At 46.6% G+C, this 15,645-nt stretch overlaps 2 protein-coding genes across 3 annotated transcripts in view; both read right to left on the reverse strand.

The window, feature by feature from the left end:
- Positions 1-2,904, reverse strand: part of mgat3b (beta-1,4-mannosyl-glycoprotein 4-beta-N-acetylglucosaminyltransferase b) — a 76,466-nt gene extending 73,562 nt beyond the window's left edge. The window contains exon 1 of the mRNA XM_083765256.1: positions 2,251-2,904. The gene's annotated coding sequence lies outside the window, so the exon portion shown is untranslated. The remainder of the gene's footprint in view (positions 1-2,250) is intronic.
- A 5,501-nt stretch (positions 2,905-8,405) lies between these two features.
- tab1 (TGF-beta activated kinase 1/MAP3K7 binding protein 1) overlaps positions 8,406-15,645 on the reverse strand; it is a 28,036-nt gene continuing 20,796 nt past the window's right edge. The window contains exons 9-11 of one of the 2 annotated variants that reach the window (XM_083764574.1): positions 13,656-13,869; positions 12,379-12,532; positions 8,406-8,691 (exon numbers count right to left, since the gene is read on the reverse strand). In XM_083764574.1, coding sequence (XP_083620700.1) covers positions 8,469-8,691; positions 12,379-12,532; positions 13,656-13,869 — 591 coding nt within the window. In that variant the 3' untranslated portion in view covers positions 8,406-8,468. The remainder of the gene's footprint in view (positions 8,692-12,378; positions 12,533-13,655; positions 13,870-15,645) is intronic. The other variant, XM_083764575.1, reaches the window with a different exon arrangement.

Consider the following 15,645-nt stretch of genomic DNA (forward strand, 5'->3'; position numbering starts at 1 on the left):
AAAGTACTGGGCTTCAGATGCAGGGCTCAGGTGGGTCTCTGGAGTACACGCACGTGCGCAGCCGCGCACGCACACACACTTTCAAAAGGAATGACTGGATAACACTCAATTCTCATCCTTGTTGCTCCAAAAGCCCACTCTTTCTTTCTTTCTTTCTACATTTTTCCCCCTATGGGTCTCTCTCCCATCCACGCATCGTTTCAGCAAAGAGAGTGCTTTGCCTCTCAAGATTCAATTTCAAATCCATGGCCATTACATTGCACAGTACCAGCAGCACCCTTAATACAAACGCCTCTTCTTGCCCTGCTTATAATGTGTCTCATCCTGATGCTGGCCTTGGGCTGATTTGGGCTGTGGTCCAACATCACTTGCAGAAAGCCCCAATGGTAACCCCCTCTTCCTACTCCACCCCACCCCTTACAGAGCATCAGTGATCCTGTCAAATGTAACCAAATGGTCCATTTGGTTACATTTGTACACGCTCAGATAGAATTTTAACATGAAGGATTGTACCACTCACTCATTATTTCCACAGTGCAACAGAACAATCAGAATGTTCTGGAGTCAGGGGGGATCAAACAGAACAATCAGAATGTTCTGGAGTCAGGGGGATCAACAGAACAATCAGAATGTTCTGGAGTCAGGGGGAATCAAGCAACATTATCACTCCCTTGAGAACAGACTAATTTCCCCGTACCAATAATTACCCCCGACATGCATCTTACCAGAAGCTACTCAACATTATTTATTATCTCCCCAACCAAGGTTGGCTTTAAACCACCAATCTGATATTAGCATCCTTAGCCATATGGGTGGCTGGGGCTCCAATCAATACTTGACCCCTGTGATCAGCGGCCAGGAACCACAGGCGTAACCCCCGTGGGAAAACGAAAATAAGATTCAGTGAGCTGCAGTGCAAACTGTGTAGGTTTTTGACTATAGCTTTTGAATAGAGATGAGATGAAAGTGCGCTTTGTCTGGGAAGGGCCCAGCGTCCATCCACTGCATACAGAATGGGAATGATTCAGTCTGTGGGAGTCTGTATAGGTGAGTTAATCCATTCTGTCCGGGCACCCATTTTGGTGTCAGCATCATGTTATGCTTTAGCTATTTAAAAATAGCAGATCTACAAGCTCATATCGCGCCACCGAGTGGCGCGATACGAGCTTGTAGGTCTGCTATTTTTGAAAAAAATCGAAGAACGACTGACATTTTTAGAATCTGATCTCAGGTCAGAATGGGTTCATCAGACCAGTGTGTGTCCGGCGGAAACCTCGTATGAATCTGATCTCAGGTCAGAATGGGTTAACATGTAACTAGGGCTATCCCCTGGGCTGATGTATGTGCCACTGACTGAATGAAAAACACAAAGAAGCTGCAGGGCCGTCAACTCACATTTGTCTGGGAGGAGATGACATGCAAAAATAATGAGGGTTTGGCGGCTGAATAAATCATTCAAGTAAGCTTATAGACGGGGGAGAAAGCCAGAGCTTATACACACATATGTATTACTGCAGCCTATATAGTTGATTACTGCTTTGGATTTTGACAACAAGTAATTGAGAAAATAACATGGAGCTTGGTGGTGGTCCCATGTTATATTCCAGTGATTCCACGGCTGTGGTATCATCGTGGCATTGGCTGTAAACTAAAGAGTAACATGATGTGTTCATTTATTTTGGTTAGCTTTGTACACTCAAGAGTTAAGTATTTCACCAGCATATAAATATACCCCAGAGGGACCTGACACATCCACTGGAACTGCTGGTAGACCAGCTGAATTGGCTAATCATGGAATACTACTTTATAGGCATACATACAAGAGAGATCATTAAGATCATTTAGACATCACAAGCCTAGCGTAGATGTGCAGATTTGAATAGAAGCCATTGGGATAGCATTTCACTCAGGGCTCTAGTCTGTCTAAATCACGGCATAGTGGCAGTGGAGCCCAGCTGCATCTGAACAATAGCCTGATAGTTATTGGGCTTGAATTTATGGCCAAAGACCACACATCATTTCACCACATGACGTTTGTGACATAGTATAATAAACAACTTCATTACAGCGAACCGCATCTCTCTCACACACACATGCTACCCGCGCTACATTGCAGTCACACATACAAAGTGCAATGGCAGAGGTTCGCACGGCACACACAAGCCCCCTCGTTTTCCACATCCAACACACACACGCACACACGCACTCACGCGCACGCACGCACAACACAACACACAACCCATCTCTTACCCATCGCCTGTGTTGGGCTGTGTTTAGAGGTTCATGTTGGGTTGGAGCCGTTGTGATGGTCGTGTAGTTCAGCGGATGATCGGCTGCTATGCCATTCCGAGTCGCCCTGACTGAGTCCCTCCGACGATGCTCAAGTCTCGGTGCGTTTGCGTTGACGTTTGATAACCGGGCCGGGGTCAGTCATCCCACCACAGCAGCACTCACTGCGATGAAGTGGGCTCTCTGTGCTGTTCTGTGCGGCCGCAGTGTGTGTCTCTCTCCCCGTTTATTCCACCCGATGAGACGGTTATTTGTTTTTGTTTAGCAGAGACTCGGTTCCGTTGAACGAACGGTCCACTAATAGGTCTACAGTGGACTCGTAGCAGCAGCAGCAGCAGCGCGTCCAGGTTCACCAAATATCCCCGGTCTTGTTTATTCTAACGAGCACACGGCACGGCATTCTGTTGGACCGAGAGGGGAAACCAAACGATGTGTCGCCGGTGCGCCGAGTCGCCATCATCGGTCAGACTGGATCCATCGCGCCGGTCGAGATGTGCTCATTGTGATGAAGAGGTGCAACGGGAAAGCGTTGCTAGTATCGTCCCCCTAGTCCTACTACACCGCGTTTGACGTTTTTATGAGCCGCTGTCTGTCGCCACCCCCCCCTGCTCGATCGTCCTCTCTCGCTCTCCGTGTGCGTGTGTACGTACAGCGCGCGTGCGTGTGTGATGCGGCAGCCTCTATCCTCCTCCAACAGCCTTTCTTCTGCAACCCAATGTGACGACTTTTTCGCTCATATCAAAATAAGACCCCCCCCTCCACTCTCCCCTCACCCTCACTTATTTCCAGGCTAACCTCTGGCTCTGAGTCTGGTGGGGCAACAACAGAAGAAGAGGGGGTAGAGAGAGAGAGAGAGAGAGAGAGAGAGAGGAGGGACCGCAGGAGACTACAGCTCCTCCCTCGTTATACTGCTTATCAGTGGGGCGCGCCAGCAGCCAGCAGCGAGGGGGGCACTGGCTGGAGAATGGAGGCGAAATTGCAGAGAGATAGAAATAGAGAAATGGTCTTGAGAGAGGGATGGGATGGGGGGACTTTTAAGTAGGCCGCCTATACTACTAGCAATAACTGCAGATTGTTGTGTACAATTTTGTTTTTTTATTTCAGTTTATTTATCTCCAGACCACATTAATGTGAAGTTTATAGAATTAGATTAAGTTAAGTATTATTTGTAGTTGCATGCAAGTTGCATGTATAACCTGGCAGGCTGGCACAGCCAATGATGAGCAGAATCAGGTGTGTGTGTGTGTGTGTGTCCCAGTGGCGTGCACAGACATTTAGAGGGGCAGGTGCTCAAGTGAAAGAATGGGCACCTTGTGCAGCGCATTTTGGGGCGGGAACCCATTTTGGTGCTTTAGCTATTGAAAAATAGCAGATATACAAGCTCATAGCGCGCCACCGAGTGGCGCGCTACGAGCTTGTAGGTCTGCTATTTTTTTATTTTATCGAAGAACCACTGACATAGAAACATAGCTTTAGATTGTGTGGGCCTAAATAATATAGTAGAAGCATTTTTATCAAGATTTGATCAATGTCACCATGGTCCACACACTACAAATTAAGAAAAAAAAGAAAATGTTTTTTTTTTCATTTATTGCCAAAAAGGGCAGGGGGTGCTCTAGCACCCCCTAGTGTCTATATGTGCACGCCACTGGTGTGTCCCTTTAACACTGATAGTGGTTACTGTTATAGACACTAGTGGTACAGTAGCATCATAGAGCATAAAGCATCTAGGAGGCCTATTACTGTATGCCTATAAGAAACACTTAAGTGGCTCATTGTGCTCATAATATGAGCACAATGAGCCCCATATTGTTCCATAACAGCGAGGAAAACAGGACAGCAGTGAGGTCATGTACTGTAGTCATCTGAGACTACAGTATGAGTTACATCTTTTCTGTTTGGGCCAGAGCAGTGGCAACCTTTTCATAATAAGGACCACAAATTAACATAATATATTGTATTTGGTCGTGGACCCCCCCCCCCCCCCCCCCCCCATCTAAAATATCTTGTGCCCAGGGAGGGACCAAGATTACAAGATTTGTTAAAAATGTTTCAAAAAGATTCCAGTTTTGTTGGAGAACTTTTGGAACCCCTCCCTCAAAGGACCCCACTTTGAGAACCACTGAACGGAGGTTTCCGCCCTCCATCTGGGTGGTCAGAACACTGGGTGTGCCACTCACTCGTAGCCGATGATGCAGTGAATTGTTCCAAGGACACTGACTGCTGTATCAGTCTCTTGGCATTGAACTTGAGACCCCCTGGGTATATTAGCCAGAGCTAGACTGGGCCCACTGGTCAAACTCTCCAACCACGACCAGTTCTGCTTGTTGCCCAATGACACTTGGAGGTTGGAATGCACTACCAAAGTGTATAACCAATACAAATACAAAATTCATCTTTAAAATCAAGTTAAAAGAACACCTTATGTAAATCATACTGCAGTAACCCTGGGAAAAGAACAATTCAAATGTATAATGTGTTGAAAGTGATTTCTTTTTTTATTGCTATGTTTCTTTGTTTTTTATTTCTCCTATGTTTTTTTTTGTTTTTGTTTCTTATTTTATATTTTATTTTACTATGTTTTATGTTGAGTTAGTGTTTGTAAACAATTGTAAGTATTGCCTTTGTTAAATGTTAAATGTCTGTCTGTGTCGGACCCCAGGAAGACTAGCTTTTGTCAAGGCAAAAGCTAATGGGGATCCTTATAAACAATAAACAACAATAAACAATAAACACTTGCATCATTTGGTAGTGGTACGGTGTAGTATTTAATATTAAGCCTAAAATAGGTGGATGCATTCCCAGGCAGCAGGGACCTGGATGAGGGAAAGAACCACAAGGCAAGCTCCCTACTGCCCTCCGGTGGCGAAGCACGGTGAAGGGGCTGATGCACACTTCAGTGCTAAACTATTATAATTGTCATATTGCATTTTCTAGTGTAATTTACCCACGTGCAGACGACAAATACAGTATTCATTTAGATGCGTCTGAATGGATCAAATTGGTATCCCAGCCTGAAGATGTAGCTATTTTCTGTTGAAGATAGAGCTGACCCCTTGCACATAAAGGACAAGCAGTCACTGCTGCTATTAAAAAGGATATTTTCCACACCTTGAACCAAGTACTAAATAATTATGGTGATGGATAAAACTCTTATCATTAGATAGCTATAGTGCTTTTTTCTCACATTGGACATGTACTTAAAAATAAAATAAATATCCCATGGTTTTTGTAACCCATTTTTGCACCCAGTGTCAATAATCTAATGGGATCTTGGGCTCCATACTCCCTCTGCCAACCTGGGGAGAGCAACGGACTGACCTCATGCTTCAGGACGTGGAGCATGGCATCACCAGTAACGGGCAAAGATTTGATTTAAGCAGATATTACAGTCATGGTGGTTTCCTGTGTCAATGCATGACTGGGGGGGGGGGGGGGGGGGAGAGCAAATAAAATAATTCAGATTTTGCTGACATCTTCTATGGCACAATGAACTGCCTAATACAACCAACAAGAGCTTGAAATTTAATTATTATAATTTCTTTAGTAAAGTACACCGTTAAATCGATTTGGTCTCATCACGTCTCAATTTCCCCCCCGATGGAAATGTGATGAGCAAGGCAAGAGAAAAGCATTTTTCCTCAGCAATTCCTTCTGTCAGGGCCCCCCCCCCCCCCTCCACTTAATTCATTAGACCACCAACCACAACAACACAAGACACACACTGTACATTATTGAATAGTTTACTTCAGCAAGGCACTATGTCTCCCAGCATACATAAGATTAAAAAAAACAACAACATACATAATACATGATAAAACATACAGAATGGATACATGCTGTATTTTACATGACAGTGGAGAAATTGCAAACTTCCATTTGTGTATATTAATTGTACCAGAGAGAGAGAGAGGGAAGGGAAGTACTGTAACATGGTTGAACTGTAAGTCTCTCATTGCCCTTAGCATTCCTGACTCCACCTCCGTTCTCTACAGGGACAAATAAGCTTTATTGGATGGAATATCCTCTTCAGGAAGAGACCCACCTGGTGCAAGTACGGTAGGTAGGGGAAAAGACCCTCTAAATGAGCAATGTGCTGCATATGTATGTTTAACTATGCCCCTACTGAATACGACTCCCTGTAATATTATGGCTATGGACTGGGCTCCTCTCAAGCCAAGTTCATGAGGTACAGTTATTCACCAGGAATGTCAATTTATTTTCAGGCATTTTCTGCCCCTTTCAAGAGGATATCCATTACTATGGATACAAAACCCTCAGTATTTTCTAACGGGGAGAGATCGCTGTTTGACTGTTAATGTATCCAATTGTAACTCGGACTGTACAAATGGAATGAAATTATCTGGAACCATTTATAGTCTCAAGAGTTATAGTCTCATTTATAGTCTCAGAGTTATCCATCTTTAAATTCACAAAACCTTTGTGTCTGTCTGTATGACATTTCTAACCAGCTGACCTGGTCTGACACAAGGGTGTGCAGGGCCAAAGGCTATGTGGTTGGACCAACGGGAAAAACTCAATTCACATAATTATGCACACGTCAGTTTCTGACGACATCAGAGATCCCCTTATCTTCATATTTAGTCAAATATTAAATGTGTACCTTACTGGGTATACTCTGACAACAAGTACAACAGGTTTGCATAAACAGGTGGGGCATGCATGTTGAACTTGCACGCTTCCAGACTTTCATGGTTTCCGAGCAGGCCTGCGCCCCCCCCATCATAATGGTGATAGAGGGTATCACTTTGGGTACACGGGCAAAGTGAGTAGCCTGGTTAATAAACCAGACTAATATCGCACGGACCGCGGGATATTAGTCTGGGGAGGCTCAGCTTGGATTTCATTTCCAGGGAAACATTTTCTCTTTGACGCAATTGGTCAGAGCTACTGTCAGTCAAAGGTCTCAAGCATTGAAAGTCACTGTACCAAAGCCCGCCCATATTGCATACCGTGTCCCGATTGGCCGCCCCATTTCTCTGGTGTAGGAAATGGGCGTACAATTGAGCCTCTCCAGACCGTAATCCGCCGGCAGGCAAACTTTCTTTTGCCAACGGCTGATTCGGTCTGGTTTATTAACCAGGCTATGTATGTATTCCCATTTCCCAACATTGTGTCCCAGATTTACATAGTTGCATGGTCCTCGATAGTCTAGTAAACACGGAAGATTTTATTTTACTAGTATGTACAGTGTTTCTTTAATGGCATCCGGAACGGGCTTAGACCAGTATGGCGTTAACCCGGGATAATATTGATTTGTTCTTTGACGGTGCTCATATTATTTATTTATTTTAGTCTTTGGGATATTTCATCTGTCCAGTCCCAAAAGATGACATTTCTGTACATTTATTGTGCTTGGCCATTATTGTGGAGCACAATGAGGGCAAAAACATCAAGGAGTGACGGTTCCGTTTGGATGACTGATGCTGCCATTACCTCTTTCAGTCACTCTACCTGTAACCCATTCTGCCCTCTCCATCATTCTGAAACTTAAAACATATAATGGCCAATTGCACTTTTCCAGTTGGGTGGGTTAGGAATGGAGTTTGCTGCCAATGGCATCCGATGCTCGCTATCCGTCTGTCCGCGCGACAGAACCAGGACGCAGTTTAGGCCTCTGTCCTGGTTCTGTCCTCCGCTTCTCTGACATGGTGAAGATCTAAGACCATCAGGGTCCAGGTTCACAGCAACCGTATTACATGATAGATGAGGCAGCCACAGCTGAGTCAAAGTGTCCCCGAGTGAGACACTTAACAACTAACAGCTCCTGCTGTGCGCTCATCAAAATCACAATCTCCCCCCCCCCCCCCCCCCCCCTTATCCCTTTCTCGTTCCGTGGTTAAGAGCAGCATCCATCAGTCACTCTCCTCCTCGTAACCCAAAACACGTCTCTCACCGTCTTCAAGCCTTTGCCACGCTCCATCTGACATCCCCCCACCCCATACCCCACCCAGTCACCATGCACCTCCTCAATCACTGGGGCCCCAGGCCCGCCTGGGTGCTCTGGCCATCACTGGGGCCCCAGGCCCGCCTGGGTGCTCTGGCCATCACTGGGGCCCCAGGCCCGCCTGGGTGCTCTGGCCATCACTGGGGCCCCAGGCCCGCCTGGGTGCTCTGGCCATCACTGGGGCCCCAGGCCCGCCTGGGTGCTCTGGCCATCACTGGGGCCCCAGGCCCGCCTGGGTGCTCTGGCCATCGTGGTCCGTTCCCCACAGCCTGTAGAACTGGCTGAAGTCCACGTAGGGCGGCACCCTGCCTGTCTCGTCCGGCTGAGCCGCCTGGCTGCCCCTCTGCCGGAACAGGCTGCCGTCCCCCGAGCTGGAGCTGGAGCTCTGGGTCTGGGTGTTGGTGGACTGGAGGGTGGCCGTAGGGCTCTGGCTGCTGAGGAGAAGGGTGGAGGTGGAGGGGAGGAGGAGGGGTAGGGTTGGGGTGATGGAGGCAGAGGAGCAGAGAGGAGGGGCGAGAGCGGGGAGGGAGTAGGCGGGGAGGAGGGCCGGGGGAGCGAGGGTCGGAGGTTCGATGTCAACGTCGGGGGTAGAGAAACACATGAGGGAGGTGGATAGAGGAGGGAGGGGAGGACGAGGCGTGGTGGAGAGAGAGCAGAGAGAGGCGGATGAGGGGGGGAGCGGGGAGGGAAAGGGGGACAATTCAATTATGGGCTGCAGGACGTCAACGGGAGAGAGGCGGGCGGAGGCATGGAGCGAGCTGAGGACAGGGAAGGGAAGGGAGGAACGCAGCGGGACGCCATGTGGAGAACATGGCAGGTCCAAACGAGAGACAGGGATGAATGCAGAGAGCCTTGAATATGTCACATTCACACGGTGGCCATACTTTGTCCTCGATGGGGTGGAGTATGAAGTAGGGCTGGGCAATATATCGATATCATATCAATATTTTGATAGGAAACTACCGTATATAATCTCTGGGATTTTTGAAAATCATAATATCTTGATAAGTCTTTTGCTGGTGGTTAAAACCTTATAGTGTAAATATTTTGTGAAAGCACCAATAATCATCCCTACTATAGTACTACATCATCACATGATCGATGCAGACGTAATTCAAACATAATTTGTGATATTTGATTTTGTCCAATAATGTCCATATTATCCCTTATCCCTAAGAGCACAATGGCCGGCTTGTGACACATTATGACAGAGACGGAGCATAATAATGGATTATAGAAAAGAGGTCAAAGAAGTCTTGGAAAGCACGCGCACGCTTCAAAACCAAACATTGATTCAGGACAAACATTGGTGGAAACCAGATGGTTGGCTTGAGTCAAATGTTCTTCTAGCTGCACAGGAGGATTCTGGGTTCTGTGTTGGGCTGCGACAACAACGATCCATCACAGAAAGGACATAAATTGGACAGAGTATTGCTGTCCCTTCTCAGTCTGTTCATGCGTAGCAGCAACTCTGAAACATATCCAATTCCAAAAGGTTCAGCCTCTGAACTTTTGTTTGACAAAACGGACATAAATCTGGTGGAGACAGGCACATCTTTTGACCTTTACAACAACAGATCAATGTGTCCGGAAAACCTTAAACGTTGTACAAAAGGCTTATAAAAGGCATGCTGCACATCGACATGATTAAATCACAGGTGCTGGGCAAAGTGGGCAGAGTCTGCAAACTGGATCATGCTCCCATAGTAAATTTAATTTATTATATTACCACCAAACTTAAAGGTGAGATTTAAAGTATCAAGCTCTTCTTCAGTGGAAAGTTACAAAGTTACAGTATGTACGGTAAACAGAACCATGCTGATAATTCTCACAATATATGGATTTAGTACTTGACACACTGATAATCACATATTTAGATAATCACATATTTAGCAACCTGGGGGGCGCCAAACTATTTTGGGGGTCCCCAGATTATGAAAAAAAAGAAAAAAAGATTTAAAAGATTTGGCAACTGAATGGTTGGGAAATGGAAATTAAGAGTTTACATAGTACACAGCGCATGCATAAACTTTACTTAACCCATTCTGACCGGGCACCCATTTTGGTGTTAGCATCATGTCGTGCTTTACCTATTGAAAAATAGCAGATCTACAAGCTCGTATCGCGCCACCGAGTGGCGCGATACGAGCTTGTAGGTCTGCTATTTTTGAAAGAAATCGAAGAACGACTGACATTTTTAGAATCTGATCTCAGGTCAGAATGGGTTCATCAGACCAGTGTGTGTCCAGTGGAAACCTCGTATGAATCTGATCTCAGGTCAGAATGGGTTCATCAGACCAGTGTGTGTCCAGTGGAAACCTCGTATGAATCTGATCTCAGGTCAGAATGGGCTAAGCAATATGTCAAAAATGTAATGAACTTTTTATTTTTCAGACAGCCAGCAATGGGTAGAACGCTCCCAAAAAATATTTAGTCTCTGTGACACATCTAGGGGCCACAATCTGCATTCAAAGATTTCCCTAGAAGCTTTAGCCAAATTCCAATACCCAAAATCTCAGCCACTCGCTCACTCCCACTCGGTCACTACAGCATGGCAAAGTATGGTGAAATTGGTGACCTGCCGAAATATGTTACCATCTTGTGGACTTCATACAACCACATGGAGGTCTTTAAATATGTGACCTAAATACAGTTAGGTTGAACTTTGCTAATGAACAAACTGCAACGATTTTCATTCGGACACTGACATTATGTGATGCAAGATTTTCACATATTTCAGCAGGTCACCAATTTCACCGTAACACCACCATGCTGGAGGGAGCGAGTGTGAGTGAGCGAGTGGCCGAGATTTGGGGTATTGGAATTTGGCTTTTGTCATTGGTCGATTTGCCTGTCTGCTTCCTGATTGGTTAGTCACTGCGACCGGGTGTTTTTTTTCCGACCAATGACAAAGCTTCTAGGAACATCTTTGAATGCAGATTGCGGCCCCCTAGATGATGTCACAGAGACTACATTATTTTTGGGAGCGTTCTAAACCCATTGCTGGCTGTCTGAATACCAACAAAAATAAATAAATAAAAAGGTCATTAATATTTTGACATATTATTGCTTATAGCAGGTTAGTGTAGCGGCCAATTTGTATTGGGGAGGGGGGGGGGGGGGGGGGGCAGGGGTCACGAGACCAAAACGTTGAGAAGCCCTGGTTTAGAGCATAATTTAGGTACTGTACTGCAGGGTTCCCCAATAGGCGGCCCGCGGGCCATTTGCGGCCCACAGAGCGCCCCCCTTGTGGCCCATGAAAGAATTTCCTTTTTTTTTTTTTTTCTTTTAAAGGGTCCCAGATATAAATGGCATTAAATGGGGGTCAGTAGCCTATGCATGTCAAACTGGGCATCCTTTTCAAATGGGGTCTTGCCCTGAAAATGAATTTTAAGGGCAAGACCTCGACCTCGCGCGTGCAGACTCGGCCCGCAGCCTGGTACGCTAGTCAAAATATGGCCCTTGAGGAAAATTAATTGGGGAACCCTGCTGTACTGTCTAAGAGTAATAATACTGAGCAGTGACTATAAAGCCAAAATAGTCCTTAAACCATTCTGACCTGAGATCAGATTCATACGAAGGTTTCCACTGGACACACACTGGGTCTGATTAACCCATTCTGACCTGAGATCAGATTCTAAAAATGTCAGTCGTTCTTCGATTTAAAAAAAAATAGCAGACCTACAAGCTCGTATCGCGCCACTCGGTGGCGCGATATGAGCTTGTAGATCTGCTATTTTTCAATAGCTAAAGCACGACATGATGCCAACACCAAAATGGGTGCCCGTTCAGAATGGGTTAATGATAACCATTATTATAGAAAAGAAATTAGGAGGAGAACAAAAGCTTCTTTACGCCTGTCAGGTGTAAAGAAGCGGCTTGGACTCCTCATGCATAGTAGGAAGCATGAGGTCAGTCCGTTGCTCTAGTCCCCAGGTTGGTAGAGGAAGTGTAGCGCCCAGGATTACATAATATTTTAAACCAAAACATATCACTAATAAGGGTCCCTGCAGCACACTGCTGCGTTTTCAGACCCGGAATATCTGTGCAATAATATTCCCCACAGGTTGGGAATGGAAGGCAATAGAAGGAACCCATGCATGGACAGGGGAACAGCTTACCCGGGCGTGGGGGTTCCTTCCTCCAGGGTGGAGGCGGTGTTGGTTCCGTTGGTGAGGGTCCCCTGGGAGGGCATGACCAGAGAGAGGGTGACGCTGGTCTTGCTGGTGCTCTGGCTGTTGGAGTAGGGAACCGACACCGGGTAGATGCGACCACCTGCAGCGAGACGCACAGCAGTCTGTCTCAAAACCATATTTTTTCCAAAGGACCCCTCCAGTTTATTGGTCCACCGACCGAACCCCCATTTGAGAATTTGTATTCATCTCTGGGACCCACAATTTACAATTTACAATTTAGGCATTTAGCAGACGCTCTTAATCCAGAGCGACTTAGGGCCGATTCATACTCCTATTTTATCGCTGTTTCGGCGCTGTAGTGCCGAAATGATTTCGGCTCGTCAGAAATTTTCAGTAGCACCGAAGAGCCGACTTTAGGACGGTATACCCGCCCCCCCCCGAACCTCAAATGACGTCAAATTGTAGGCTCTACAGCGCCGAACCGACTTTTATTCGGCTCTAAAATAGGAGTATGAATCGGCCCTAACAATAAGCAAGAACAAAAGCATGGGAATACATCACAAAAAAGCATTTATCATAAAACATGCGTAAGCTAAGAAAGTAACAGTGGAATATCTATATTATGAGACTATACATATAAACTATATATATATACTACTATGCTATACATATGTACTATGGCGTGCTATGACTATATACAATGCAATTATAGTGCCGTCTACATAACATGCTATAAGTCTGTATCAAATGCTATCTAAGTCTACAGAAATGCTATCTAAGGGGGTATAGGGTAAGTGCTATGGGACCCCAATCGACAAATGCTCAGTGTTTATATTTAACTCTGATAGTGAACTCGGACGTCGTCGTTGTTGTTGGGAAACCAAAACCGTTACTTTTCAGAAAAAAAGAAAAAAAAAAGAACCAGTGGTAATGGGTCCAATGTCGTTATCAGCTAGTCATTAGTATTAACTAGTAACAAGCTCATTCATTATTACAATATTTGCATTGCTTAAATATTTATAAAACCCACAGATGGACATTTGCACATTTTTCACACTAGCTTGTAGGCTACCTTTGGTACTCGTCCATGACACTCTCTCACGAAGTTAAGGTTTTAAATTACGAAACGACATCGATTAAAATGTTGAATTACGGAGATACACAAGGTTTCTGCCCGACGGCGATTACAGTTACTATATTGGGCATTAGTCCCAGCGGTCTGTGATCTGCCAAATGGCGCCCCCTATCCGTCCGTATCCTACCCTGTGTGGGCGTGAGCGCGCCATCGGCCAGCGTGTAGTTGAGCGTGCGGATGAGCAGGCTCATGTCCTCGTGGCGGGAGCAGTATGGCGCCCTCTGGCGGCCGGCCAGGTACACGTCGTGGTGGAGCCGCTTGACGCGCTCCACCACGGCCTGGGACACCGCCTCCAGGGTGCTCTGCTGGGCCAGCTCTGCTGCCACCATGGCTACCAGCTCCTGGGAGAGGACAGGGACAGAGAGACAGGGGACAGAGAGACAAGGGACAGAGAGACAAGGGACAGAGAGACAGGGGACAGGGAACAGAGAGACAGGGGACAGGGGACAGAGAGACAATGGACAGAGAGACAGAGGACAGGAGCAACAGGGGACAGAGAGGCAGAGGACAGGAGCAACAGAGAGACAAGGGACAGAGAGACAGAGGACAGGAGCAACAGGGGACAGAGAGACAGGAGCAACAGAGGACAGGAGCAACAGGGGACAGAGAGACAGAGGACAGGAGCAACAGGGGACAGAGAGACAGAGGACAGGAGCAACAGAGAGACAAGGGACAGAGAGACAGAGGACAGGAGCAACAGGGGACAGAGAGACAGGAGCAACAGAGGACAGAGAGACAGAGGACAGGAGCAACAGGGGACAGAGAGACAGAGGACAGGGAACAGAGAGACAAGGGACAGAGAGACAGAGGACAGGAGCAACAGGGGACAGAGAGACAGAGGACAGGAGCAACAGAGGACAGAGAGACAGAGGACAGGAGCAACAGAGGACAGAGAGACAGAGGACAGGAGCAACAGGGGACAGAGAGACAAGGGACAGGAGCAACAGAGGACAGAGAGACAGAGGACAGGGAACAGAGAGACAAGGGACAGGAGCAACAGGGGACAGAGAGACAGAGGACAGGGAACAGAGAGACAAGGGACAGAGAGACAGAGGACAGGAGCAACAGGGGACAGAGAGACAGGAGCAACAGAGGACAGAGAGACAGAGGACAGGAGCAACAGGGGACAGAGAGACAGGAGCAACAGAGGACAGAGAGACAGAGGACAGGAGCAACAGAGGACAGAGAGACAGGAGCAACAGAGGACAGAGAGACAGAGGACAGGAGCAACAGGGGACAGAGAGACAGAGGACAGAGAGACAGAGGACAGAGAGACAGGAGCAACAGAGGACAGAGAGACAGAGGACAGAGAGACAGAGGACAGAGAGACAGAGGACAGAGAGACAGGAGCAACAGAGGACAGAGAGACAGAGGACAGGAGCAACAGAGGACAGAGAGACAGGAGCAACAGAGGACAGAGAGACAGAGGACAGGAGCAACAGAGGACAGAGAGACAGGAGCAACAGAGGACAGAGAGACAGAGGACAGAGAGACAGGGGACAGAGAGACAGGGACAGCAGGAACAGGCGCGTGTGAGAAGGACACGTACCAGAGGACGAGACAGGAGTATTGCCGTCATGAGGACAGAATGACATTTTAGTTGACGATTTACCACTTGGGACCTAGACCAGATTCTACAAAATATATTCTAAATCATGGCAGTTTTCAGAAAAACTCGTTTTTATCAGTGGTTTTCAAACTATTTCATGTCAAAGACCCCAAAAATGATATGTAATTCGCCACCGACCCCCATCTGAAAATATGTTGTTCCAGGGAGTTAAAAACGTTTGCCCGAAAAGAATATAATATATATTCAAAGATTTTCCCCACATTTTTCACGGTTTTGCCCTGTCCTGGCTTGCCTTGCGCTGATCTGAATGAAATCACCTGCGTGCAATTCTACTTCATATCACGGATCCCGACAACAGTACTGTTGTTGATCTCAACGAGGTGAAAGCAAACTAGCAAAAGCACAAAGCAAATTAATATAAGAAGGTTAAAGCAACCTGTGAGGTAATATTGTACTGGACTGAGGTGAATAACCCTTAACCCATTCTGAACGGGCACCCATTTTGGTGTCAGCATCATGTTATGCTTTAGCTATTGAAAAATAGCAG

The sequence above is a fragment of the Protomyctophum parallelum genome (assembly GCF_964188405.1).
Source record: "Protomyctophum parallelum genome assembly, chromosome: 5".
Taxonomy (NCBI): domain Eukaryota; kingdom Metazoa; phylum Chordata; class Actinopteri; order Myctophiformes; family Myctophidae; genus Protomyctophum; species Protomyctophum parallelum.